This window comes from Schistocerca nitens, chromosome 1 (genome assembly GCF_023898315.1).
Source record: "Schistocerca nitens isolate TAMUIC-IGC-003100 chromosome 1, iqSchNite1.1, whole genome shotgun sequence".
NCBI lineage: Eukaryota > Metazoa > Arthropoda > Insecta > Orthoptera > Acrididae > Schistocerca > Schistocerca nitens.
Window position 1 is genome coordinate 578,723,972 of NC_064614.1, and position 26,320 is coordinate 578,750,291.

Genomic DNA, 26,320 nt, shown 5'->3' on the forward strand with positions numbered 1-26,320 from the left:
TGTAAACAATGTGTGCATGATTTATTAATGTAACTGGACGTGTGAATTTATTGTATTTATTCAGTTTCTCTAGTTTTGTACCCTAAAGTGCATAGGTCCCAAAAATGTATGGAATGTGTGATCTGAGGCTTTCCCAGCATATATGCTGCTTCATTGGTTCTCAAGTGTACTGCCAGATCCGATCATTGAAAGTCCGGGATATTTCCGTGGACAACCATCCCACCATTATCAGGTGGTGATGATGCTTCATTCAATCAGTAACACATGATGATGTTGGAATGGTCATCTGCCAAAATATTATGGGCTTTTGATAGATCAGGCTGTATGTTTGAGAACCATGGAATCAATTTATGGAATGTATGATGCAGCAATCAATCTGAAAGACAAATTATGCAGCTGTTTTAACAACATATGTTTTAGATATTGGAAAGATTCTGTTGACAACAGTTATCTAGGAGTAGGGATTTACACCTTAACACAGAAGTAAATGGATTTATTACCTGCAAACCAAAAGGTCAAGTTTTTTGTTCTAACTAAATGCTTAGCCACCAGAATCTATTACACACCAGTGTGAACTCTACACCTCTTATAATATATAAAAAAACATACAAAGCATCAGTCTCATTAACAACAATGGAATGAGAAGTAAACTCATTGTGGGTAAAGGGGTCCTGCATCAACATCCCCCGTCTCTACAAATACAGTTTTTGTCTGAGTATAATGTTCAAAAACAGCAGTTCCATTTTCACGACCAATTCCACTCCACTTGTACCCTCCAAATGGCAGTTCTGGAGGGTACAGATTGTAATTATTTATCCAGACAGTGCCAGCTTCCAGTTTTCTTATAACTCTAAATGCTCGTGATAGATCTCTGTAAAAAAAGTAATTGAACACAGTCAAATAATACAACGAACACATTCAAGACAGAGCAACACAATATAGAAGTTATAATATCTGTAAACATCAGGGACTACTCTATGGACATTTAAAGCATTGTAGGATGGTCTGGAAATTCCTGATCTTTGGAAACAATTGTGTCTGTTCAGAAAATGTGGAGAAATACAAAGAAGTGACTGATGGTGGACACAAATGGGGAAGGATGATTTCTTCAGAAGAACACAGAAGAGAACTTTTATTAAGAAAATAAAACAAATTATACGTTCTGCGTAAATTAATTAACACATTTAAGAACAAAAGTTAATTAACACATTTAAGACCAAAAGTTAATTAATTATCCAGAGAATAATGGCCATACAGGAAAAGAAACACCTGCAGAAAATTAATAATAAATACAGAAGTGGTAGATAATGAGAAAAGAATGTTAATAAATGGTATAAAATTAAGTAGTAAAGGTTTATAATTAAAATAAGTTATGACTGAATGATGAAAAGGGAGAACCATCAACAACAAATAAGAGAACAGTTAAGTTGAAAAGGAGCAAGACAAAGGGCATAATCATTCAAGAACAGAAACAGAAAAGAAAAAACAAAAAGAGGTCAATAGAAAGGGAGGAGGGGGAGAAGCAGGTAGTACAAAAGAGAGAAAACAGTATCAATGAATTTTACTGGGAGGTAGTTCACATATGGACAATTCTAAAGTATTACAATAGCAGATGCCACATGTGGTTGATCTTTAAGTTCAAATTAACTACATCAATTCAAAGAAGAACGGCACACCAATTCTTATGCACGCCCAAGCCCTTAAATTACAAAACAAAATATGAATCTATATCATACTACCTGTTAAATATTTGTTGAGTTTGTAGCCACTGGGTATCAGAAGTGAGATAAAACATACATGCACTCTGCAATAGACTGGTGGGTAAAAACAATTACAACAGTAAGAAGAATTAGTATAACATAAACGAAAGTTGGTAGCCATGTTTCTACATCTGAATGATTATGATATGTCAGTCACATAAGAGCGATGATAGTAGTGCCACCATGGAGTGGTAAATCAAGGTTTGCTTTAAATACGTGCTGTAATGGTTGTGAGCATTAGTTATGTTTGAGATTGGATTTGGTGAGTTGACGTTAGTCAAGAATGTCTTTATGATAACGAAGATGCCATTATCAACCCCTCACTGAGTTTGAATGAGGTCTTGTAAAAAGGCTTCTGCCATTCTGTAGAAATATTTGGCAGGAATGTAGCCACTGTATATGATTGCTGGCAGCCCTGATCACGAGAAAGTACAGTCACAAGAAGACCGGGCTCCAGATGGGCACGTGACATTACCGGGAGGGAAAACCATAGTGTTAAATGTATGGCTCTGGAGCATCTTTTCTGGAGACTAGAAATCTACTTTGTAGGAATCAGAATGGGTTTCGAAAAAGACGATTGTGTGAAACCCAGCTCGAGCTATTCGTCCAGGAGACTCAGAGGGCCATAGACACGGGTTCCCAGGTAGATGCCGTGTTTCTTGACTTCGGCAAGGCGTTCGATACAGCTCCCCACAGTTGTTTAATGAACAAAGTAAGAGCATATGGACTATCAGACCAATTGTGTGATTGGATTGAAGAGTTCTGAAGTAAGAGTGATTTCAGGTGTGCCACAGGGAGTGTCGTACGACTGTTGCTATTCACAATATATGTAAATGACCTTGTGGATAACATCGGAAGTTCACTGAGGCTTTTTGCGGATGATGCTGCGGTATATCGAGAGGTTGTACCAATGGAAAATTGTACTGAAATGCAGGATGATCTGCAACGCATTGACACGTGGTGCAGGGAATGGCAATTGAATGTCAATGTAGACAAGTGTAATGTGCTGCAAATACATAGAAAGAAAGATCCTTCATCATTTAGCTACAATATAGCAGGTCAGCAACTGGGACCAGTTAATACCATAAATTATCTGGGAGTAGGCATTAGGAGTGATTTAAAATGGAATGATCATATAATGTTCATCGTTGGTAAAGCAGATGCCAGACTGAGATTCATTGGATGAATCCTAAGGAAATGCAGTCCGTAAACAAAGGAAGTAGGTTACAGTACGCTTGTTCGCCCACTGCTTGAATACTGCTCAGCAGTGTGGGATCCGTACCAGATAGGGTTGATAGAAGAGATAGAGAAGATCCAACGGAGAGCAGCGCGCTTCGTTACAGGATCATTGAGTAATAGCGAAAGCGTTACGGAGATGATAAAGTCCAGTGGAAGACTCTGCAGGAGAGACGCTCAGTAGCTCGGTATGGGCTTTTGGTGAAGTTTTGAGAACATACCTTCACCGAGGAGTCAAGCAGTATATTGCTCCCTCCTACATATATCTCACGAAGAGACCATGAGGATAAAATCAGAGATTAGAGCCCACACAGAGGCATACCTAAAATATTTCTTTCCACGAACAATACGAGACTGGAATAGAAGGGAGAACCGATAGAGGTACTCAAAGTACCCTCCGCCACACACCATCAGGTGGCTTGCGGAGTATGGATGTAGATGTAGATGTAGATCTGCAGCAGCAATTTGAGCAGCAGTTGACATCAGAGTGACACAATGAACTTTTACAAACTGGTTACTTCAAGGACAGCTCTGAGCCAGACACCCTGGGGTGCGCATTCCACTGACCCAAGCCACCACCTTTTGTGACATTAGTGGTGTCAAGAAAGAGCTCATTGGAGGACAGGGTAGAGGTCTGTTGTGTTTTCTGATCGAAGTTGGTTCTGCCTCAGTGACTGTGGTGGCCATGTGCTGGTTAGAAAGAAGCCAACTGAGGACCTGCAGACAACCTGTCTGTATTCTAGACCCACTGGACCTACACTGGAGTTATGATCTAGGGTGTAATTTCGTATGACAGCAGGATCAATTTTGTTGCTATCCCACATACCCCAAATGCAAATTTTTACGTCAATCTGGTGATTCACTCTGTTGTACTGCCATTCATCAAAAGCATTCCACAGGCTGTTTTCCAACAGGAGAATGCTCCACCACATACCACTGTTGTAACCCAACATGCTCTACAGTGTGTCACCATGTTGCCTTGGACTGCTCGATCACCAGATCTCTCTCCAGTCAAGCACATGTTGGACATCATCGGACAACTCCAGCAACATCCACAAAGAGCATTAACTGCCCATGTTTTGACCAACCAAGTGCAACAGGCATGGGACGCCATCCAACAAACTGACATCCAGCACATATACAACACAATGCTTTCACATTTACATGCTTGCATTCAACATACTAATGGTGACACCAGTTATTAATGTACCAGCATTACACATATGTAATGGTTTATCTCACACTTACATTAACCTGTGATCTTGAAATGCTAATCACTTAGTTATGTTATCTTGACAAATTTATTCTTGAAATTTCATTACTCTACACAAATTTATTTTTTGATTCTGTGACTTCTTTTTTTTTTTGGTCAGTGTGCGTGCATCAGCAATACTTTGAATGTGTAATCATGAGATATGATGGCTGATGTTGTGTACTACTGTAGGCAGGTCTATGGCTGAGATAGTTGGTGCAGTCTCGAAATATTCAGCTGGTAAGTGGATTGGTTCGTGGCAGGTGATCTTGGCTAAGGACATGATTAGGTCTTTCTTAAACACTGTGCAGATGCCCAGTAAAACCCATGGAAGAGCGTCATTCCACTCCCCAGCATATGACAGCACTGTTCCACTCCCCACTCCCCACTGTGGCTTTCAGTGTGTGATGCCAGCACTCAACTAAACCCTTCCGTCGGAGGTGCCCTTGGTCAGTGGTGACGACAGCAGGGCTATCCTAGTGTCTATCAAGGGACAGGCCACTGTTTCTGGCATAATATCACTATTAGATATGGTCTCCACCCAGCTTGTAACCCAGTCAATGATGGACACTATGTAGCAGGCTCCTTGGGATTTGGGTAGGTGTCTTACCAAGTCCACATGCACATGTAAAAGGTATCCCTCTGCAACACAGAACCTGCTTAAAGGGATGGTAACATTGTATTCAGTCTTAACTCATTGTCAGGAGAAGCCTGCCCCAATAGTTTACAGTCCCATTTGGTCCCAGGCCAGATGAAGCATTTAGTAAGTAGTGGGTGTGCAAGGCCATGTAACTTGTCAGATACCAGACTTCATACATCAAGAAGAACCAGAGATTGTGTCCTACCAGTAGAAACATCACAGGGAAGATAATTATTGGTGCCACGCAGCTGCTGAAATGAAAGATTAAGCCTGGAAGTTGGGTCTGAGATGAGAATCTGCAGTTCTGTATGGATGAGTTGGGGCTGAGTCATCATGTCGAAGTCGAGGTCATTGACAATAGCTGACACCCTACACAGTCTACAATAAGGTTATCAGCATCACTCATGTGGTGGATGTCTGCGGTGAACTGAGAAATAAAGTCTAAATGTCCACTACAGCTGGAGGGCAGGTTAGTAATCAACTCTGCTAGCAGATGATGATTGTTAAATAAGGTTGATTGTCAGCCTTTGACATCTTCCTGGAAGAACATGATGGCCTCATAGGCCACCAGGAGCTTCTGGTCATATGCCAATCACTTCTTCTGAGAATCTGAAAGTTTTTTCAAGGATAAATGGAAGGGATGGAAGTCTCCATCAACTTATTGCTAGACAAAGGCTCTGATGATGCTGTCACTCATGTGAGATGTAATAATAAGGTGGGCCTGAGGATTGTTCAAATGTTCCAATGTGTGTGAAATCTTATGGGACTTAACTGCTAAGGTCAACAGTCCCTAAGCTTACACACTACTTAACCTAAATTATCCTAAGGACAATCACACACACCCATGCCATAGGGAGGACTTGAACCTCTGCCAGGACCAGCCGCACAGTCCATGACTGCAGCACCTTAGACCGCTCGGCTAATCCCTAGTATGATAGCGACAGTCTGTTAAAAGAATTGTTTTGAGTCACTGAAAGCATGCAGCATGAGAAGTGTCCATGAGACCACCTTTTCCCCAGGGCCTGAGTTATCAGAAGCTGAGTGTCGGCAGCATGTGGGAGTTGTCTGCAATACAAAATTTACCATCCCTAAGAACCTACTGATCTTTTCGTACAATAGCGGAGGCAGCAGTGAACTGATAAGAGCAGTGGAATCATCAATTGACTTGTGACCGTTAGCACTGAGGAATTGTCTGAGGAAAGTCACAGTAGGTTTGTGTAGTTGGCACTTTTCTTAATTAGCAATTACTCCCACCCACTTCAAAGGCATGAAAACTCATTTGAGGGGCAGTTCATGTCCGTGTGAAGAAGGCAAAAATACTAGTCTGTCATTCAAGTAGGTGTAACACTGATAAGTGTCTCAAAGTATGCCATCAATCAATCTCTGTCAGGTCTGAGCAGCATTTTTTAAACTGTACAGCATTTGTAAAAACTCATAGAGCCTGAATGGTGTAATTATAGCAGTCTTGCCGACATCCTCTGCATGCATCAGTATTTGTAGGTATGCCATCTGGTAGTCTGTTACACTAAAGACATTGACACCCGCCAGGAGATTTCTGAAGTCCTCAATATTTGGAACTACGTAAGTATCTGGAATGGTCCTTATGTTAAGGCACTTGTAATCTCTGAAAAGCTAGAAAGTACTAGCCTTTTTAAGCACAAGATGGATTGGATACATCCAGGGGCTGTCAAATGAGCAGACTATTTGAGCAGCTAACACTTTGTTCACCATCTCTTTGGTACTTAAGGCAATCAGGAGCCAAGGCAGCACACTTTCTGTCATTCTGGGGATGCAGGAGTGACTATGATGCAACGGAGTGAATTGTTATTAACAGCAACTTGGCACAGGTTCAAAGAAGGTGGAGCGTGGGACACAACTAGTGCAGGCTGTACTGAACACTATACAAATCCCTGTTCCCAGCGAGTGCAGGTGCAGCTGTAGCAGTGTGTGTCCTTGCGAAGATGTTATGCACAGCAGTTAGTGAAGCTTCCCCAATGGCTATCAGTCACAGAGGGTGCCATTCTCTTGTTGTTATCGAACAGTGTCAGCTAGGTTGTTCATACATAATTGTTCTGTGTGTCACAATTAGAATGACAAATCTACAGATTCTGCCAGTGTATGTAGATGTGAAGAAAGAGAGTCCACTGCAAGGTCCGTAAGTGGTGAAATAGTAGGTGGTATTTCATTGCATGTAGCAACTGGAAGTCCTGGATAAGTAATCCGGTGGGGATATGCATAACTGTGTGTCAGACAAGGTCAAGAATCAACTCACGGCAGCCACGTGGATTGAGGCATCATGTCACGGACTGCGCGGCCCTTCCCACCGGAGGTTCGAGTCCTCCCTTGGGCATGGGTGTGTGTGTTGTTCTTAGCATAAGTTAGTTTAAGTAGTGTGTAAGTCTAGGGACTGATGACCTAAGCAGTTTGGTCCCTTAGGAATTCACACACATTTGAACATTTTGAACTCACGGCGAGCTATGAAGTAACCCCCAATGACTGGTTCAGTGACTGTATCACAAAGAAAGTCACAATGCAGTTGTAGATTGGGTACCAAGTAAATAGTGGAAGTAGCAGATCCAATGACCGTGACTGCAGAATTATTAGCAGCTTGTAAGGTAGTCATCAGTGTACCAGAAGACAGATAAGCTAGTTTGTGAGGGAGTATATTCATGTCAGATCCTGTTTCCATGAGATGAAATCTTCCTCTTGTGCAATCCTTAAGACATAACCTTCATGAGCCAGGCAGGTAAGTCATGTTTGAGGCAGTGGTGCACAATATGGAGACTGTGTGGCTTGATATGTCACAACAGCCTGTTGTGCCCTTGTCTGACCAGCATGTCAGTTTGGATAATGACACAGTGGCTTCCAGTTCTGAGCTTGCACATCGGAATGTGTATGAAACCAGAGTGGCTCAGGTGTGATAGGATGCTAGTTGCGCTGGCAGTTGGTCCAATTTGCAGTTTGCTTCTGAGTATAGCAGTCTGCCAGTTGGACACAGACTGAGCAAGCATCACAGGTAGTAAACTGTGGTGGCTGCAGTCAGTGAAGACGCTGGTAGGGATAGTTGGTTGGCAGCTGGCCCGTGTGCCGTGCTGCACCATATATGCATCGGTTATGTAGCGTAAAGTCTTTGAAGAATTATGGCTTGTTTATGCTGTCATTTTGTGTCTGGAGCCTGTGAAGTTTGTCAATGAGGGTGATGTGTTCAGTCATGGGGCAATCCTCACTGACTTGGAGTGATGACTGGATGTGCAGTGGAAGCTTAAGTAGGCAGAGAGGCCTTAATATAGCATCAGACAGTACAGAATGGTTTGCAATTGTGTGGAGCCTGCACCACAATTGTGACAATGTCTGTGAGCTTAGTTCTTTGTAACAGATGACTGTGTCACTTGTTGTTCTGGTGAAAGAGATAGATGGTGTGCTTCAGTGTTGGGTACTTGTCACAAGCTGAAAGGTGGAGAATGATATCACTGATTAAGTCACTGTTGCCACTTAGGTGTGCAACCAGTGTCATGAACTTTGCCTTATCATCAAGGACACTGTTATACTGTGTTATTAACTTTGCTGTAGTGAACTATGCCTTGACATGGAGGAGGTCAGACTCTAGTAGATTGATTCTTTGGAAATGAGTAGGAGTATCATAGGATTGTCGTTGCAAAGTTGTGGTGTAAGATACTAAATTCTGGTATTGTGGTACTAAAGCCTGTATCGTGGTATTGTCCCTGTGGAGGCATAGTAATAGCTTCAGGGAGGCAAACCATAGCAGTGTGTCCTTCATTGGAAGACGGCAAGTCCTGTTGGGTTGTAGATGCATCTTATGAAATGGTGTATCTCACCCAGTGTTGACGGCTGTATAGGAGCATTTCAGAAGTGGACCCCATTTGACAGAAAGGCATGTGGCAACTGGCGACTGGTGTGAGAGGGTTGGCTGACCCCTTATTTGGTGGAAGTCATGCAGGGCAGGTAGCCACTGGCCCAAGCTGTGCTTGCTGTGGAAAGGCTGAGGCAAATGTATCTTTACACAGCATGGAAGACGCGGATGTTCTGACATTCACATCTGTGAGACAGTCATCACAAAGTGGATCTGATGGGTCGAAGGTGCCAAGAAGTGATTGTCAATCATTGCATTTTTATGTGAAAGCAGTATTATTGTAGTCTGATAACAGGGACTGACACAGGTATTGTTGAGATGTACACTGCACAATGTCTGTCACGATAGGCACTTGTGAGTCACTAAAGATTGCACACTTACAGAAGAAGAAATTGCTACGTGCATTTCAACATTTTGCGGATAGTTTGCTGCATCTGTGCTGCTGTCACATAACAACCAGTGCTGATGAGACAGCATTGTCAGGCACAACCAGAAACACAGAAAATGCACAGAAGCTGCATAGTTGCGGAAACTCGGTGGAGAAGAAAACTCAGTTTCACCAATGTAGGCACTTAGCATTGGTAGTGAGAAAAAGACAATCATACTCTACGTAACACATGTGTCTTATTATATCACTTGGTGCATGGATCTACACACATCAAAGCCAGAGACCAGACTAAAAAGTCAGCAATGCTGCTTCACTATGCCTTCACTCCAGATGTGTTATTGTTGCTATAGGGCCAAGAACCTATAAATTGAACACTTGTAATGGATCAAAATTATATGTCAATACTATGCTGTAAAATAGTCTTTCAGAACATGTGCACTACTTTAAAGTAATAATCAGTCCAATGTTGGTACTGAATTGAAGATACTCCACGATAGATTTAAGTCTAATTCTGAATATTTACCTGTAGAAAATGATTAAATGTAAATATATCAAAAGGTTTAAAGGAAAATTATTAGGCTGCTACATGATCACAGTAGCACTGAAGAAGGTGAGAAATTTATAACAAAGTTACTGTATGAAAGGTTGCTAAAGTTTTCCTGTACTATAACCACAAATGTTCAGTTTCAATAAAAGTTGTAAACAAAATAAAATGCACAATACAATTAACATCTTCTATAACATAATAAAACTAAACAGAACACAATCAAAAAAATAACAATGTTGGCTGAATTTGCAGTAAATAGAATAAGGACAATGTCCATGACAGTACATTTCATTGTTGAAGACACAGTACTAAGTAACTGGCTGTGCCAATTTTCTGTATAAATGCAAAAAGGAGTGCTGCTGCAGCTCATTGTTACTGCTTGTTACATACAGTGAGGTGACAAAAGTCATGGGATAGTGAAATGCACATATACAGATGGTGATAGTATCATGTACACAGGGCGTAAAAGGATAGTGCATTAGCAAAGCTGTCATTTGCATTCAGGTGTTTCATGTGGAAAGGTTTCTGATGTGATTAAGGCCAAGCATGTGGAATTAACAGACTCTGAATGTGGAATGGTAGTTGGAGCTAAATGCATGGGGCATTCCATTTCAGAAAACATTAGGGAATTCAATATCCAGAGATCCACAGTGTCAAGAGCGTGCTGAGAATACCAGATGCTAGGCATTACTTCTCACCACAGACAATGCAGTGGCTGACAGCCTTCACTTAACAGGCAAGAGGAGGAGCACTTGCATAGAGTTGCCAGTGCTAACAGACAAGCAACACTGCGTGAGAAAAACACGAAGGTCAATGTAAGGCAGATGATGAACACATCCGTTACGACATTGCTGTGAAATTTGGCATTAATGGTGTATGGCAGCAGATGACCAAAGCAAGTGTCTTTGCTAACAGCATGACATTGCCTGCAGTGACCATGTTGGCTGGATCCTAGACAACTTGGAAACTGTGGCATGGTCAGATGAGTCCCAATTTCAGTTGTTAACAGCTGATGGCAGGGTTCAAGTGTGGCACAGAACCAATGAATCCATGGACCAAAGTTGTCAACGAGGAACTGTGCAAGCTGATGGTGGCTCGATAATGGTGTGGGCTGTGTTCACATGGAACGGACTGGATCCTCTGGTCCAACAGACATGATTATTGACTGGAAACAGTTATGTTCAGCTACTTGGAGATGGTTTGCAGCCATTCATTGATATGAACTTCACATTCCCAAATAACGATGGAATTTTTATGGATGACAATGTGCCACCATGTCATTGGACCAAAATTTCTCGTGACTGGTTTGACAAACATTCTGGACAATCTGAGCGAAGGATTTGGCCACCAAGATCACCTGATATGGATCCAATGTAAAATTTATGAGACGTAGCTGAGAGAACAGGTAGTGCACAAAATTCTGCACTGGTAACACTTTTGCAATTATGGACAGCTATAGAGGCAGCATGGCTCAATATTTCTGCTGGGGACCTCCAACAACTATGCTGGGCAAAAGAGGTCTGATGATATTAGGAGGTATCCCATGACTTCTGTCACCTTAGTGTATCTCCATGTTAGAAAGCAGTTTCTGAACCAACGATTCAGATGATGGAAATGGGCAGCATTACATAAGATGATCTTTTCATAGAGAAAGAAGTAACCGCTTACTTGAAGTAGAGTGTTTGCAGATTGAATTTTCCCTCTATAGCTGAGTGTGTGCTGATTTGAAACTTCTTGGCAGATTAAAATTGTGTGCAAGACAGGGACACAAACCTGGGAACTTTGCCTTTCACTGAACAATCCAAGCACAACTTGTGACTGGTCCGCACAGCTTCACTTCTGCCAGTACCTTTTCTCCTACCTGCATCCTTTAAGGAACTAGCTCTCCCAGAAGAAAGCATACTTTGTAGAAATGGCTTAGCCACAACTATGGTTGAAAGGTAAGAGAAGATGTATTTATGGGGTTGAAGCTGTGAGAGAGCATTGTGAGGCATACCTGGGTAGCTCAGTTTAAGTGCTCTTGCCAATGAAAGGCAAATGACCCTCAACTGAGTCCCAGCCTGGCACAAAGTTTTAATCTGTCAGGAAGTTTCAAAGTGGAGAGCAGCTTCTGAGAGCGATTGCGAGCTGCCAGGCACTGTCCCAACCAATGATCCTCTGCATGACGAACTCAAGGTGAACTGCCAGAGAGCAGCGAACAGTGGGAGTGAGGGGATGTGAATTGGGAAGAGGTATTAGGTCGGAGGAGGCAGAAACTATTGAATGAAGGGTGGAGGGTGTCGGGACGTAGGTTATTGTAGGTTGAGACCAGAATAAATCTTGGAAGGGGAGAAGGTGTTGTAAGGTTAACTCCTATTTGCACAGTTCAGAAAAGCTGGTGGTGGGGAGAGGTTACACATGGCGTGGGTTATGAAGCAGCCATTAAAATCAAGCACGTTATGTTTAGCTGCGTGTTGTGCCACAGGCTGGCCCACTTTGCTCTTTGCCACAGTTTGGTGATGGCTGTTCATCTAGTGCACACCTGGTTGGTAGTCATACCAATATAAAAAAGCTATGCAATGTTTGCAGCAGAGCTGGTATATGACATGGCTGCTTTCACAGGTGGCTCAGCCTCTGATGGGGTAGGATATGCCTGTGATAGGAGTGGAATAGGAATAGTGCTGGGTGTGTGGATTGCAATCTTGCACACGGTTATGATCCCTGTGGCGAGGAATGGGGTTTGGGCTGGTATAGGGATGGAGTAGGATGTTGTTGAGGTTGGGTGGGCAATGGAACACTACTTTACGAGGGTGGGAAGAATGTTGGGTGGGATGTCTCTCATTCCAGGGCATGATGATAGGTAGCCCTGAATGGTCACACTGTATGGAAAGGATTTTTTGGTGTGGAAATGATGGCAGACGTCAAAAAGCAGATATTGACACAACTCATGCACACATGACCACCATCTCTGGCTGCTGCATCTACCTCCTCTGAGAATCTTCAAACAAACCACTCCTCATGCATCCCTGCCTGTCATTGGCAGCTGCTATGCTAGTGGCAAGAAGTGATGGCAGCACTGACTGGAAGCTGAGGAGAATGGTTGGAACGGGAGAAGTAATAGGAATGAAGGAGCAGGGAAACAGTGCACATACTCATCTGGACCCAGCCAGTAACGATGCATGACATCTCAGTAAACAAACCATTTCATCTCCTGAGCCAAAAATGAGATTTTCCATTTTTTTTTTTTTTTCAAATTTCCCTGATATTTCCCTGACGTGTTTGAAATTCCCTGACATTCCCTGATTTCCAGAACTTATGGCAACACTGAAGATATTGATACTAAGCAATCCCCACTATAGACATCACATCTCTGAATTTGAATCCCTTGCTCTCCAACACCTGTAGTAGCACTGCAGACACCACCTCCATAGTCACCCAATGTGCTGACATCCTATTGCACCTATCCAACCCCTATCTTAAGCACAGTGTTCCTCCTCATCAACCTCTCACAGCACCCAAATCCTGACTAGATGACCTTTTCAACTTACTGCGTCCCCCAAGACTGCCTACCAACACCTCACCAGATCCAGAGCCAAAACAATCTCAGAGCACTGTTGTTAATCTTTCTGTAAGTTTCTCAGTCCCACATAAGTTTCAGTCCTATCCAAAGGCTTCATCTCCACCCATATAACCAAATTTAAACACGCTGGAACTGTCAGTGATCTAATCTCCTTCTGCCAGACATTTAAATGAAATGGAAACAGTTCTTTGCGACAAATGCCTCCAACCAAGGCCAGTCTAATCCCAACACTGAACCCTGCCTCTCCCAGTTCATACTACTATACAACCATGATCCCCCCCCCCCCCCCCCCCCCCCACACACCTTCCACCTAACCACCCCCTCCTCACCTTCCAGGCATTTATTACCTCCAAATTGGCCTAACTATCCTTCCTAAGAACACCAGTCTTCCAAAAGAATATAGGATAGCAATACACAGCCTCAAAACAAGATACTTACCTAATCGTCCTACCTGCAGTCAAAGATTCCACTACAGTCATTACGAATCGCAATGACCACCTGGTGGAAAGTCTCTGCCAACTATCTGACTCCACCTATACACTCCGCCCATGATACAGTCCTGGAAGTCCAATGTAACTTTCAATCCCCGCTTAAAGCCTAGACCCTTCCCCGAACCTCTCCCCTGAATCATGTCCTTCCTTACCCTTATGAACCCTGCACCCCCACATTCTACATGCTCCTCAAAATCCATAAACCAAACAATCCTGGACACCTCATTGTAGCTGGTTATTGTGCTCCCACTGACAGCAATTCGGATCTTACTGATCAACACCTTCAACCAATTGCCTGAAATCTCGCCTTCCATGTCAAAGATACCAACCACTTCTCCACCTTCCCCACCCATTCACCTCCTGGATCTCTACTCATCACTGTTGATACCACTTCCCTACACATCAACATCATTCATGCCCACACTCTTGAGTATTACCTATCCCAATGTCCTTCAGACTCCGAACCCACTATGTTATTCTTCATACACCTTACTAACTTTATCCTAACATACAACTACTTCTTCTTTTAAAGGGAAGGTATAAAAATAAATCTGTGGCACAGCTTTGGGCACCCTGTGTGAGCCTACTATACCAATCTGTTAATTGGCTATCTATAGGAAACCTTTCTAGCCTCCCAAAACCCCAAACCTGTGATCTGGTTCAGGTTCATTGATGATATCTTCACAATCAGGACTCAGGGCCCTGGCACCCAACTCTCATTCCTTCACAACCCCAACACCTTATGTCCCATCCATTTCATGTGGTCCTCCCCAGCCAGCATGTTAGGTTAGGTTAGTGTTTAACGTCCCGTCGACAACGAGGTCATTAGAGACGGAGAGCAAGCTCGGGTTAGGGAAGGATTGGGAAGGAAATCGGCCGTGCCCTTTCAAAGGAACCATCCCGGCATTTGCCTGAAACGATTTAGGGAAATCACGGAAAACCTAAATCAGGATGGCTGGAGACGGGATTGAACCGTCGTCCTCCCGAATGCGAGTCCAGTGTGCTACCACTGCGCCACCTCGCTCGGTTTAACCCAGCATGTCACCTTCCTTAATGTTGACCTCCTCCTCTGTGGCAACTTCCTCCACACCTCCGTCCACATTAAACCCACCAACCACCAACAGTACCTGCATTTTGACAGCTGCTATCCCTTACACACCAAAAAATCACTCTCTTACAGTGTGGCCATCTGGGGATGTGTTTCTACAATGACAAGAATTATTTTGCTCAGTATGGTGAAAGTCTCACAAAGACCTTCACAGACCTAGTTCGCAATCAAATTTCCCATACCATTTCCCCAATCTTACTACTACCCCCAAGAAGCAAGTACAAAGGAGTGATGCCTTCGTTACCCAATATCAGACTGGACTGAAACAACTGAACCACATCCTTCTTCAGGGCTTTGATTATCGATCAACATGTCCTGAAATGAGAGACGTCCTACCCAACATTCTTTCCATGCCTCTTAAAGTGGTGTTCCATTGACCACCCGACCTCCTTAATATCCTTGTACATCCCTAAGCCACTCCCAATGCCAGCCCCTTTCTACAAGGTGCATGATCTGCCCAATACAACGGCCCAGCACTTCATATTCCACTCCTGTCACATACCAGCACTGCTGCAATCATTGCACAGATTTTTATATTGGTATGACTATCAATCAGCTGTCCACCAGAACGAATGCCCACCACCAAACTGTAACCAAGTGCAAAGTGGATCACCCTGCACCACAACATGCACCTGATTTCAATGGCTCCTTGATTTCAAATGTTGCTTGACTTCAATGGCTGCTTTACAATCTGCACTATATGGATCCTTCCCCCCACCAGCAGCTTTTCTGAACTGCATGTATGGGAGTTATCCTTACAATACTTTCTCCACTTCCAAAATTATGCTGGCCTCAACCTGCAATATCTTACTGTCCCCACACCATTCACCCAATAGTTTCTGGCCGCCCCTCTGTCCTATCACCTCCTCCAAGTTCATGTCCCCTCACCCTCATTGTGTGCCACTCTGTCAGTGTACCTACCTATCTTTACCCTCTCTAATCCTCTCCTTTTCCACTCCCCCCTCCAATCCCCCTGTCCCCCGAACAGCCTCACAACACTGCCTGGCAGCCTTGTGCTGCCACCTTCTGCACACTCTGTGAGACAGCACTCTTCTCTCCCTCCACATGCACCCACCTCTCCCTCCCCATGACCTGTTTAATTCCAGTTTATTGCTTTTGTTCAATGCAACAGATGCAGTCTGTCTGGAGCAGCCACAGGTAGCAGTCATGTGTGCATGAGATGTGCATGTTTGTGTGAATGAGTTTGTGTCTTTCCTTTTTGTGTGAAAAAGCCTTTGGCTGAAAGCTCAGTGTGTAACTGTCTTTTCGTCATCCATGTCTATAACTCAACATATTTTCTTTACGGCGAGTAGCAATTTATCCTTTTCGTAACTGTCTTTAACACAATGCTTACACATAGCGTAATGGTTCCACAATAGATAAATCAAAGTTTGGACTGTCATCGGCAGTTGCAAGCCTGTTGGGTCAGCTGCACAATCCCTTTGTACTGAATTTGTATTACTCTTCAATGCTGCCACAGCTCTCTTTTAGGCATTTTGAATACCTTTCAACTAAAGCTTTCTTCTGACTTTCATTTTCTATAATACAGAGCTATTTACGAGTCACTACTTTGTAATTTTCAATTTAATACAATTTTTCACCAATTTATATTACAGCAAATAATTTTATTGTCTCACTTTGCTCCTAGTAGTGTTCCATATGCTCTTCACAATGACCTGTTTCCAAGCTACACCAATTTATAACTTAACACAAAGATAATTTGTAAGGCATGATCTCATAGACAGAACAAATATTGAGCGACAAACACATACAGAAATCATCTGACAGTCAGGCAGCAGCCACTGGCCAAGACAGAGCAGCAACAGGGAAGTAAACGATTTTGTGACATTTTATGAGTTCCTAACCAGGAGTGAATTATATAGTTTCATACATAAGCTTTGGTAGTTTTGTTTTTGAATTTCTGGATGTTAATTTAATATTCAATAGACACATTCTCACATTTTTTGTTTATGTCAGAAAGCAACCAATTTAGAGACATTTTACAAGTTCCTAACCAGGAGTGGATTACTTAGTCTAACCTGTGAGCTTTGGTAGTTTAGTATTTGAATCTCTGTGTGTTAATCTAATTTATTAGACACAGTTATTTCATTTTCTTCAGTGTCTACACGAGGGTTTTGTAGTGTGTGTTGGTTGGTTGGTTGGTTGGGGGAAGGAGACCAGACAGCGAGGTCATCGGTCTCATCGGATTAGGGAAGGACGGGGAAGGAAGTCGGCCGTGCCCTTTGAAAGGAACTATCCTGGCATTTGCCTGGAGCGATTTAGGGAAATCACGGAAAACCTAAATCAGGATGGCCGGACGCGGGATTGAACCGTCGTCCTCCCGAATGCGAGTCCAGTGTCTAACCACTGCGCTACCTCGCTCGGTACTAGTGTGTGTCAACAGTTATTTCTGTGCAGTGCAGTTTTTATCATCTTTAGTATGGATAGGGACTGTGACTGCTGCGTGCGGACACGAGCTGAGTTGGTGACACTTCACTCTCAGCTTAAGGCTATGTTGGCTTTGGTTAAACAGCTTGAGGCTGCAGTGGATGGGCATCACTGTTGTGGACCAGTTGTGGGGCTGTGACTGCTGCGTGCGGACACGAGCTGAGTTGGTGACACTTCACTCTCAGCTAAAGGCTATGTTGGCTTCGGTTAAACAGCTTGAGGCTGCAGTGGATGGGTATCACTGTCATGGATCAGTTGTGGGATCCAATGGACATCCAACATGACCCACAAGTCTGCTGATCCGTCCGCACCGGCGGCCAGTCCAGTTACTGCTCGTATTGAGGTTGACCATTCTTCCGGTGTCAAGTGGGAGGTTGCCACAGTGTGTGGTAGGCTGTGAAAGTCTTCTCAGGGGGACTGAACATAAGGCTTGCCCAGTTAGCCTGGCAAGCAGTTTTCAGGTGCTATCTGTGGCTGACAATGTCCCTCAGCCAAATGTAGTCACAGAGGATGGTATTATTTGCAGCTCGGAGATCCAATGTTAAGCGTGTTATGTGGTCCCTTAAGGGACATGGCTGACAAGGAGGGGAAGAAAGCCAATGTGGACTCTTTGTGCATACCAGGTGGAGTCATTGCAAATATGGAACAGGTTCTTCTGGATGCCATGAAGAGCACAGGGTGCAGCCAACTGCAGGTGGTGGCTCATGCTGGTACCAATGATGTGTGTTGCTTTAGATTGGAAGAGATTCTCTCTGGTTTTGAGAGGCTATCAGAAGTGGTAAAGGCTGCCAGTCTTACTTGCGAGATGAAAGTAGAGCTCACCATTTGCAGCATAGTTGACAGGATCGATTGTGGATCTCTGGTTCAGAGCCCGGTGGAGGGTCTGAATCAGAGGCTAAGATGGTTCTGCAACTGTTTAGGCTGCAGATTCCTGGACTTGCACCATAGTGAGGTTGGGTTTCAGGTTCCACTAAATAGGCCAGGAGCCCACTATGTGCAAGAAGCAGCTACACAAGTAGGAGGAGCTGTGTAGCATAGACTGTACAATTTTTTAGGTTAGAGCATCTCTGAGAAACACAAAATGGTCTTCAATCTCAAAGGGTGCAGGTCGAACACATGAAGATAGTAGATCCAGGAACCATCAGTATAACAGATGTAAATCATTGGAGCTGTGTTGGGAAAGTACCAGAGCTCCAAGTGCTAATAGACAGCACTGATGGTCAAATCGTTGTAAGCACTGAAAGCCGGATAATGCTGGTAGTAAATTTAGCCAAAATTTTTGCGAAGGACCTAATGGTGTTCAGAAAGGATAGGCTAAACACAGTTGGTGGTGGCATGTTTGTTGCTGTTAGAAGTAGTTGATCTTGTAGCGAAACTGAAGTAGATAGTTCCTGTGAGTTATTATGGGTAGAGGTCATTCTTGGCAACCAGAATAAAATAACTGGATTGTTTTACCGACATCCCAACTCAGATGGTACAACTGCTGAAAGGTTCAAAGAAAATTTGAGTCTATTTCGAACACATACCTGACCCATACAATTATTGTTGGTGGTGACTTCAATTTACTCTTGATGTGTTGGCAAAAATACATATTTAAATCCAGAAGTATGCCTAAAATATCATTCAAAATTGTGCTAAACACAATCTCTGAAAATTATTTTGAGAAATTAGTTCGTGGTCTCACTCAAATAGTAAACAGTTGTGAAAACACACTTGGCCTCTTAGCAATAAATAATCCTGAGCTAATGATGAACATCAAAACAGACACAGGGATTGGTGAACACAGAGTTGATGTAGCAAGACTGAACACCACACACACAAACACAAACACAAACACACACACACACACACACACACACATACACGCACACAAAATTAAAAAATGCAGATAAAAATTCACTTGACACCTTCCTGAGAGAGACTCTCCACTCCTTCCAAATTAACAATGTAAGTGTAGACCAGATGTGGCTTGAGTTCAGAGAAATAATATTGACAACAATTGAGAGATTTATATTAAATTAACAAAAGATAGAGCTGATCCCCCATGGCACATAAAACAGGTCAGAACACTGTTGCAGAAACAATGAAAAAAGCATGCCAAATTTAAACAACTGCAAAACCCCCAAGAATGGTGGTGATCTTTCACAGAAGCTCAAAATTTAGTGTGGACTTCAATGTGAGATGCTTATAATAGTTGCCACAATGAAACTTTCTCTTGAAATGTGGCAGAAAATCCAATGAGTTTCTGGTTATATGTGAAGTATGCTAGCAGCAAGACACAACCAGTGTCTTCTCTGCATGACAGCAATGGAAATACTATTGATGGCAGTGCTGCTAAAGTAGAATTACTAAACACATGTCTTCTGAAATTCATTCACCAAAGAAGATGAAGTAACTATTCCAGAATTCAAATCAAGAACAGCTGCCAGCATGAGTAACTTAGAAGTAGATATTCTTGGAGTAGTGAAGCAGCTTAAATCACTTAATAAAAGCAAGTCTTCCAGTCCAGATTGTATACCACTTAGGTTCCTTTCAGAGTATGCTGATGCAATAGCTCTATACTTCTATTGTGTTTGAATTACCTTGGAGAGAAGTCTACTGACACACAGTAAACAGGGATTTAGAAAACACTGTTCTTGTGAGACACAACTAGCTCTTTACTCACACGAGGTTTTGAGTGCTATCAACAAAGGAGTTCAAATTGATTTCATATTTCTAGATTTCCAGAAAGCTTTTGTAATCGAACTGTGCGCTCATGGAATATTGTCTCAGCTATGAAAATGGATTCATCATTTCCTGTCAGAGGGGCCACAGTTCATAGTAATTGATGGAAAGTCATCTAGTAAAACATAAGGGATTCCTCGAGTTCCCCTAGGTTCTGTTATAGGCCCTCTGGTGTTTCTTATCTATATGAACAATTTAGGAGACAATCTGAACACCCGTCTTAGGTGGTTTGCAGATGCTGCTGTCGCTTATCATCTAGTAAAATCAATTGAAAAATGATTAAGGTAAGATATCTGTAAGGTGCAAAAATTGGCAATTGATCCTAAATAAGGGAAAATGTGAGGTTATCCACATGAGTGCAGAAAGGAATCCATTAAACTTCCATTACACAATAAATCAATCAAATCTATATGTCATAAATTTAACTAAATACATAGTAATTACAATTATGATCAATTTATATTGCAAAATGTTGTGGGGAAGTTGAACCAAAGACTGTGTTTTATTGGCAGAACACTTAGCAGATGCAACAGATCTGCTAATGCTTGTCTGTCCTCTTTTGGAGTACTGCTACAGATAGGATTAACGGAGTATATCAAGAAAGTTCAAAGAAGGGCAGCAGATTTTGTGGTATCGAGAAACAGGGGAGAGAGTGTCATGGACATGACACAGGGTTTTGGTGTGGACAACATTAAAACAAAGACGTTTCTTGTTGCAGTGGGATCTTCTCACGTTATTTGAATCACCAACATTCCCCCCTGAAAGTGAAAATATTATGTTGGCGACACAGGAAGAAATGATAATCATATAAAATAAGGGAAATCGGAGATCGCATGGAAAGGTATAAGTGTTCGTTTCTTCTGCACAGTGCTTAGGACTGGAAATACAGAGAATTATTGTGAAGGTGGTTAGATGAACCCTCTGTGAGGCACTTATGCGTGATTTGTAGAGTAGTCATGCAGATGTAGATGTGTTATGGGCCCAATCATTGTTTATGCATTATTAGTCTCATAGTTATTAGTGATTCAAATTTGTTGGTATTTTGTCACACAATGAAGCCTAGCTAACAAGTGAATAAATTATTTTCATTCATCATAGTCAATGTTTTGGGAAAGCCTTCTACTGTGTCATTGATGATGATTATGATGAGTCCCATACTGCTTTACAGAGCGTAGGGGAGCGATGCGGGAGACCTGCGCCGCCTTACTAGGCAAGGTCCTAGTGGAGGTGGTTTGCCATTGCCTTCCTCCAACTGTAATGGGGATGAATGATGATGATGATGATGAAGACGACACAACAACACCCAGTCATCTCGAGGCAGGAAAAATCCTTGACCCCGCCGGGAATCGAACCCGGGAGCTAGCGAGAACGCTACTGACAAGGGAACCTCCCCATCGCACCCCCCTCAGATTTAGTTATAAGTTGGCACAGTGGATGGTCCTTGAAAAACTGAACACAAATCAATCGAGAAAACAGGAAGAAGTTGTATGGAACTATGAAAAAAATAAGCAAAATATACAAACTGAGTGGTCCATGTGCAAGATAGGCAACATCAAGGATAATATGAGCTCAGGAGTGCCGTGGTCCTGCGGTTAGCGTGAGCAGGTGCGGAAGGAGAGGTCCTTGGTTCAAATCTTCCCTCGAGTGAAAAGTTTTAATTTTTTATTTTCAGACAATTTTCAGTTCAGGCACTCACAAGTAATCAACTTCCCTCTCCAAAATTCTAGGACATGTTTAGATTTGCTTGGACATATGCAGGATTTGACGGTCTACACACGGAAAAATTTGAAAACGTTAAAAACATATGTTATGACAGAGCACAGGCAAAACTGTGCGACTGTGAAACTGTTGCATTCATTTGTTGCAGTTTATGTGACAAACTCTTATGTTTTCATCACGTTTTTGGGAGTGATTATCACATTCATAAGAAAACCTAAATCGGACAAGGCAGAAGAATCTTTTTACCCATTCACCAAGTGTACAAGTTAGGTGGGTCGACAACATATTCCTGTCACGTGACGGATATGCCGTCACCAGTGTCGTATAGAATATATCAGACGTGTTTTCCTGTGGAGGAATCGGTTGACCTGTGACTTTGCGATCAAATGTTTTCGGTTCCCATTGGAAAGACACATCCTTCGTCTACTAATCGCACGGTTTTGCGGTGCGGTCGCAAAACACAGACACTAAACTTATTACAGTGAACAGAGACGTCCGTGAACGAACGGACAAATCATAACTTTGCGAAAATAAAAAATCAAATTTTTCTGTCGGGAAGACTTGAACCAAGAACCTCTCATTCCACAGCTGCTCGCGCTAACCACGGGACCACGGCGCTCATGAGCTCACATTATCCTCGATGTTGCCTATCTTGCGCATGGACTACTCAGTTTGTATATTCTGCTCATTTTTTTCATAGTTCCACACAACTTCTTCCTGTTTTCCCAGTTGATCTGTGTTCAGTTTTTCAAGGCCTATCCACTGTGCCAACTTATAACTAAATCTGAGGGGGGTGCGATGGGGAGGTTCCCTTGTGAGGGACCACAAGCTATAATTAAAACTGTACCAGTTCCTTATTTTTCATGCTTAGTACAATAATTTTAGTGTCTCACTTTGCGTCCTAGTAGTGCTCCACAAACTCATTCAAGTGACAGGGGGGTTAAGTGTTGTGAAACATACTGATACAAGATATACTTGGGGATGGGCCTTGGAATGCAGTGTTATGGCTTGAGGTGCACATGGGCTTGGACACCAAGGTGTTAAAAGCATTCCCAAAAGTATGTAAAAAATAATGTTCCCTTTTATGTACAGAGTGCTGCTTTAATTAAGGTATTACTTTCCAACAGATATGAGCATATCATTGTTAAGCATCTTTGAAAGGAGATGGCAATAAGGATATGAATACCTACATTGGGTCTAAGTCATTAAGTTACTGCATTAGAAAAATATATGTGCAGTATGTCTGAGGGCCATATTCCACCTACCAACAATAAAATAAATGTGGAATAATATTTAACTCTTTTTGTAAATATGATAATAACTAGATTTCACTGATGATCAACTGCACTGATGGGAAATTAAACAGTCATAGTCCGATTTCAGAGATATTACTGCACTGTTACTTTCATTCACACTTTCACTAAGAGAAAGTTTGCTTTCTTTTTAAGTCACACAATACCACCACATTACCAGCTCAAACTTTTTAACATCTGATTATGTGAATCATAATGTACCATCAGAGAAGATGCATCTCTGTGACATTTACAGTATAACTGGTGAGTGGTTTATGCCTTGTTTAAGGAACATGATGCATAAAAGTAATTCCAGTAATTTACAGAGACAAATCAATATAATGGGAGGAAATTACAAAGGGTATGCTATAAGTTTCATAACAAATCCTTCATTAAACCTCCTGCTATACATGGATGAGCTCTTGCTTGATTTAGAGCAAGAGGAAGAGCTAATCAGTTTTGTTAATAATGGAAGTACTATACATTATCAAAACAAAGCAGCTCTAGCTCAGGAAACAGAAAATAATACTTTTGTGGGTGGTATTAACTAACAAATAAAATAAATTCACCTGAGAAGCTATGTGAATCTGCACAACAATCAACATCTCCAGAATTCAGTACAGCTGGCAGCAAGAGCACACCATTAGGTGGTCAGGTACTGAACAAGTTGGCAATACGACAGGATCAATACAAATAAATTGTTCTGATTGAACTATCTTCAGGTGTCAGCTTTAGTTTAGTAATAGACTGGTTAATAGCATATGCAGTGCATACTGAAGGAGGGAAGATTAAGGATTAATGTCCCATTGGCAATGAAGTCATTAAAGATAGAAAAATGATTACTTTTCACAGGAGCCATCCAAGCATTTTCCTTAACCAGTTTAGATCTGGTAGTTCAGAGAGGGATTTGGGTCACTGTCCTCCCCAATAAAAATCCAGTGTCTTACCATTTAGCTACTTCACTCAGTCAGTGCAGATTGAGTTTTGTGAGACTAGTAAAATAACAGGAAGCTACTGAGAGAAAACTAGGGTTTAACGAACTTAAAGAAATTCAGGAGTTATCAGTGTGCAACTAAGAGTTATACTAATAAAATTAGATGAAGAAGAGGTTATGAGAGATTACAATGTACTAACAGAGAAAAGATGACAGCAGAGAAAGAAATGAATCAAAATTTATAGCAGTAGATGCAAAGAGGACTGTATGAAATAGGACATGGTCACCATACTGCAAAAATGTGCAGAAGTATTTTAAATTGAACTGGGAATAATTAACAACTCTGAATGCATAATAATAAAAGCTTACCCACACTTGTGGAGAACAGTGCCACACGACAAGACACAAAATGAATGCCAGATATGGCATTACAGGGCATTCCATCATTTGTTATAACAATTGAATGCATCAAATAAGCAAAGTGGATGGACATGTTTGCATAGTAACTGACACTAGATTAGTCAATTGAATAATACTGCCCCAGAGTGATCAATGAGAGAAGTGCAGAAGAGCAATTACAGAATTTCAAACAGATGTATTATCTGACCAGCTTCAGCCTCATCATTAGTTATTGGTTGATTAAATTTTTTGAAGAAAGTAGAAAGTCCAATGCATTACTTCTACCAGTTGATGGTGTCAACCTTTGGGGTAAAAAGAGTCAATTTCCACATCTCTGTGAACACTGAACCAAGTACTAGGATAAATGCTCTTGACAAGAATAACTATATATATGGATGCTATCTTAATAAAAACAAATAGGTGTGGAAGAAGAAGGAAGGAACACTAGGATCATTAGAGATGGAGCACAATCCGATAACTATCTTGGGCCTTGCCTTTACGCAATTTAGGGAAACTATGGAAAACTTAAATCGGGTCACCACGCAGGGATTTGAACATGCATCTTTTCAAATGAGAATCCAGTTTCTTACCCAATGTACCAACTCACTGGGTAGATACATGGGAAGAGTATCTACTAGCTATTGATAACATGTCGGAAGTTTTTGGATAAAGTGGCATTATTGTAAACTTTAAAAATTGGAATGTTCAAAGAAACACTTAAAATTTTAGGACAAATATGCCTTCACAGGGCACTTAAACAGGCACTGCCAAATTGGAGGCTACTCAAAATTTTTCAAAACTACATTGCAGAAACACAATTAAAATTTCTTTTATACTTTTTTTTAAGTCTTTGTTGCTTTTATCAAGATTTGTGGATGACTTAAGTTTAAATAATCTGGCACCATTAAAAGTATTGAAACGAGTTAGCTGTTGCTGCAGGACATAGAACAAAATGCAGCATTTGAAGTTATAGACAAGTTTATGTCAAGCACTGATCTTTTACTATGCAAAATTGTCAGAAGATTTTTATTTAGGAATCAATAGCAAAGGGTATAGAATTAAAAAAACTATACTAGTTGTCTTCAATTCGCAGGAAGATAGAACACCAGACTATTGAATTAAAAAGTAATTATTGACATTTTTGGAAATGCACTGTATCCTATAACAGAAAGTTAAGCAAATACAGTCGTATGAGGTTTCGAAAATTTGAACATTGTCTCCCAGGAGACATATAATTTAGAAAACAAATCAAAAGACATTATTTTCCCTGATTTATTGCAACTTAATGCATAACAAAAGGACCAAACAAGCATTTAGATAACAGAAATTTGACTCTGAAATAAATATTTCTCTTGTAACGTCAATATGATACTGGATGCTCTATCGTAACAACCTTCAGCCTTAAAAATTTTGAACACCACACAACTCACTGTAAAGGAAACTCAAATTAGTTTCATCAAAGGATTTTAAGGGGAGAAATTGTTCTAAAACCATTACAGAGTAGTTTATTTTCTCCATCTCCCTGAAGACTGGGTTTTGTGCCGACAGTTGAAACATCTTTCATCCCTTGCAACAGCTACTTTTTTTTTTCTTGGAGCATGAGCAGTTTTGGAGTTCTGAAGCATGTGTACATGATTATGCCTATCACATCATAAAAATGAAACTCAGCTGTGTGTCCATAACACACAGGTTATAAATAAATGATGCTTAAGCCAATTCTACTACACATTCATATATTCTATGTCAGATGTGAATACTATTTGATCAGCAATATCAGACTAAGACCCAACTTCTGCTGCTAATATGTATTAAGTATTGAAGATGCATACTCTAATTTGTTCAATTCTAGATTGTGACTTGTCCTCTGAGTTACAGAGAAGTCTCTTTTTTAACACAATTTATTTCCAGGCATTACTTAGCCTTCTGCCCCCCTCCCTCCATCCCCTTCAATT

At 41.6% G+C, this 26,320-nt stretch overlaps 1 protein-coding gene across 3 annotated transcripts in view; it reads right to left on the reverse strand.

Moving 5' to 3' along the window:
• Positions 1-478: 478 nt before the first annotated feature.
• Positions 479-26,320, reverse strand: part of LOC126255276 (4-trimethylaminobutyraldehyde dehydrogenase A-like) — a 197,622-nt gene continuing 171,780 nt past the window's right edge. For all 3 annotated transcript variants that reach the window (XM_049955382.1, XM_049955381.1, XM_049955380.1), the window contains one exon: positions 479-871. In XM_049955382.1, coding sequence (XP_049811339.1) covers positions 652-871 — 220 coding nt within the window. In that variant the 3' untranslated portion in view covers positions 479-651. The remainder of the gene's footprint in view (positions 872-26,320) is intronic.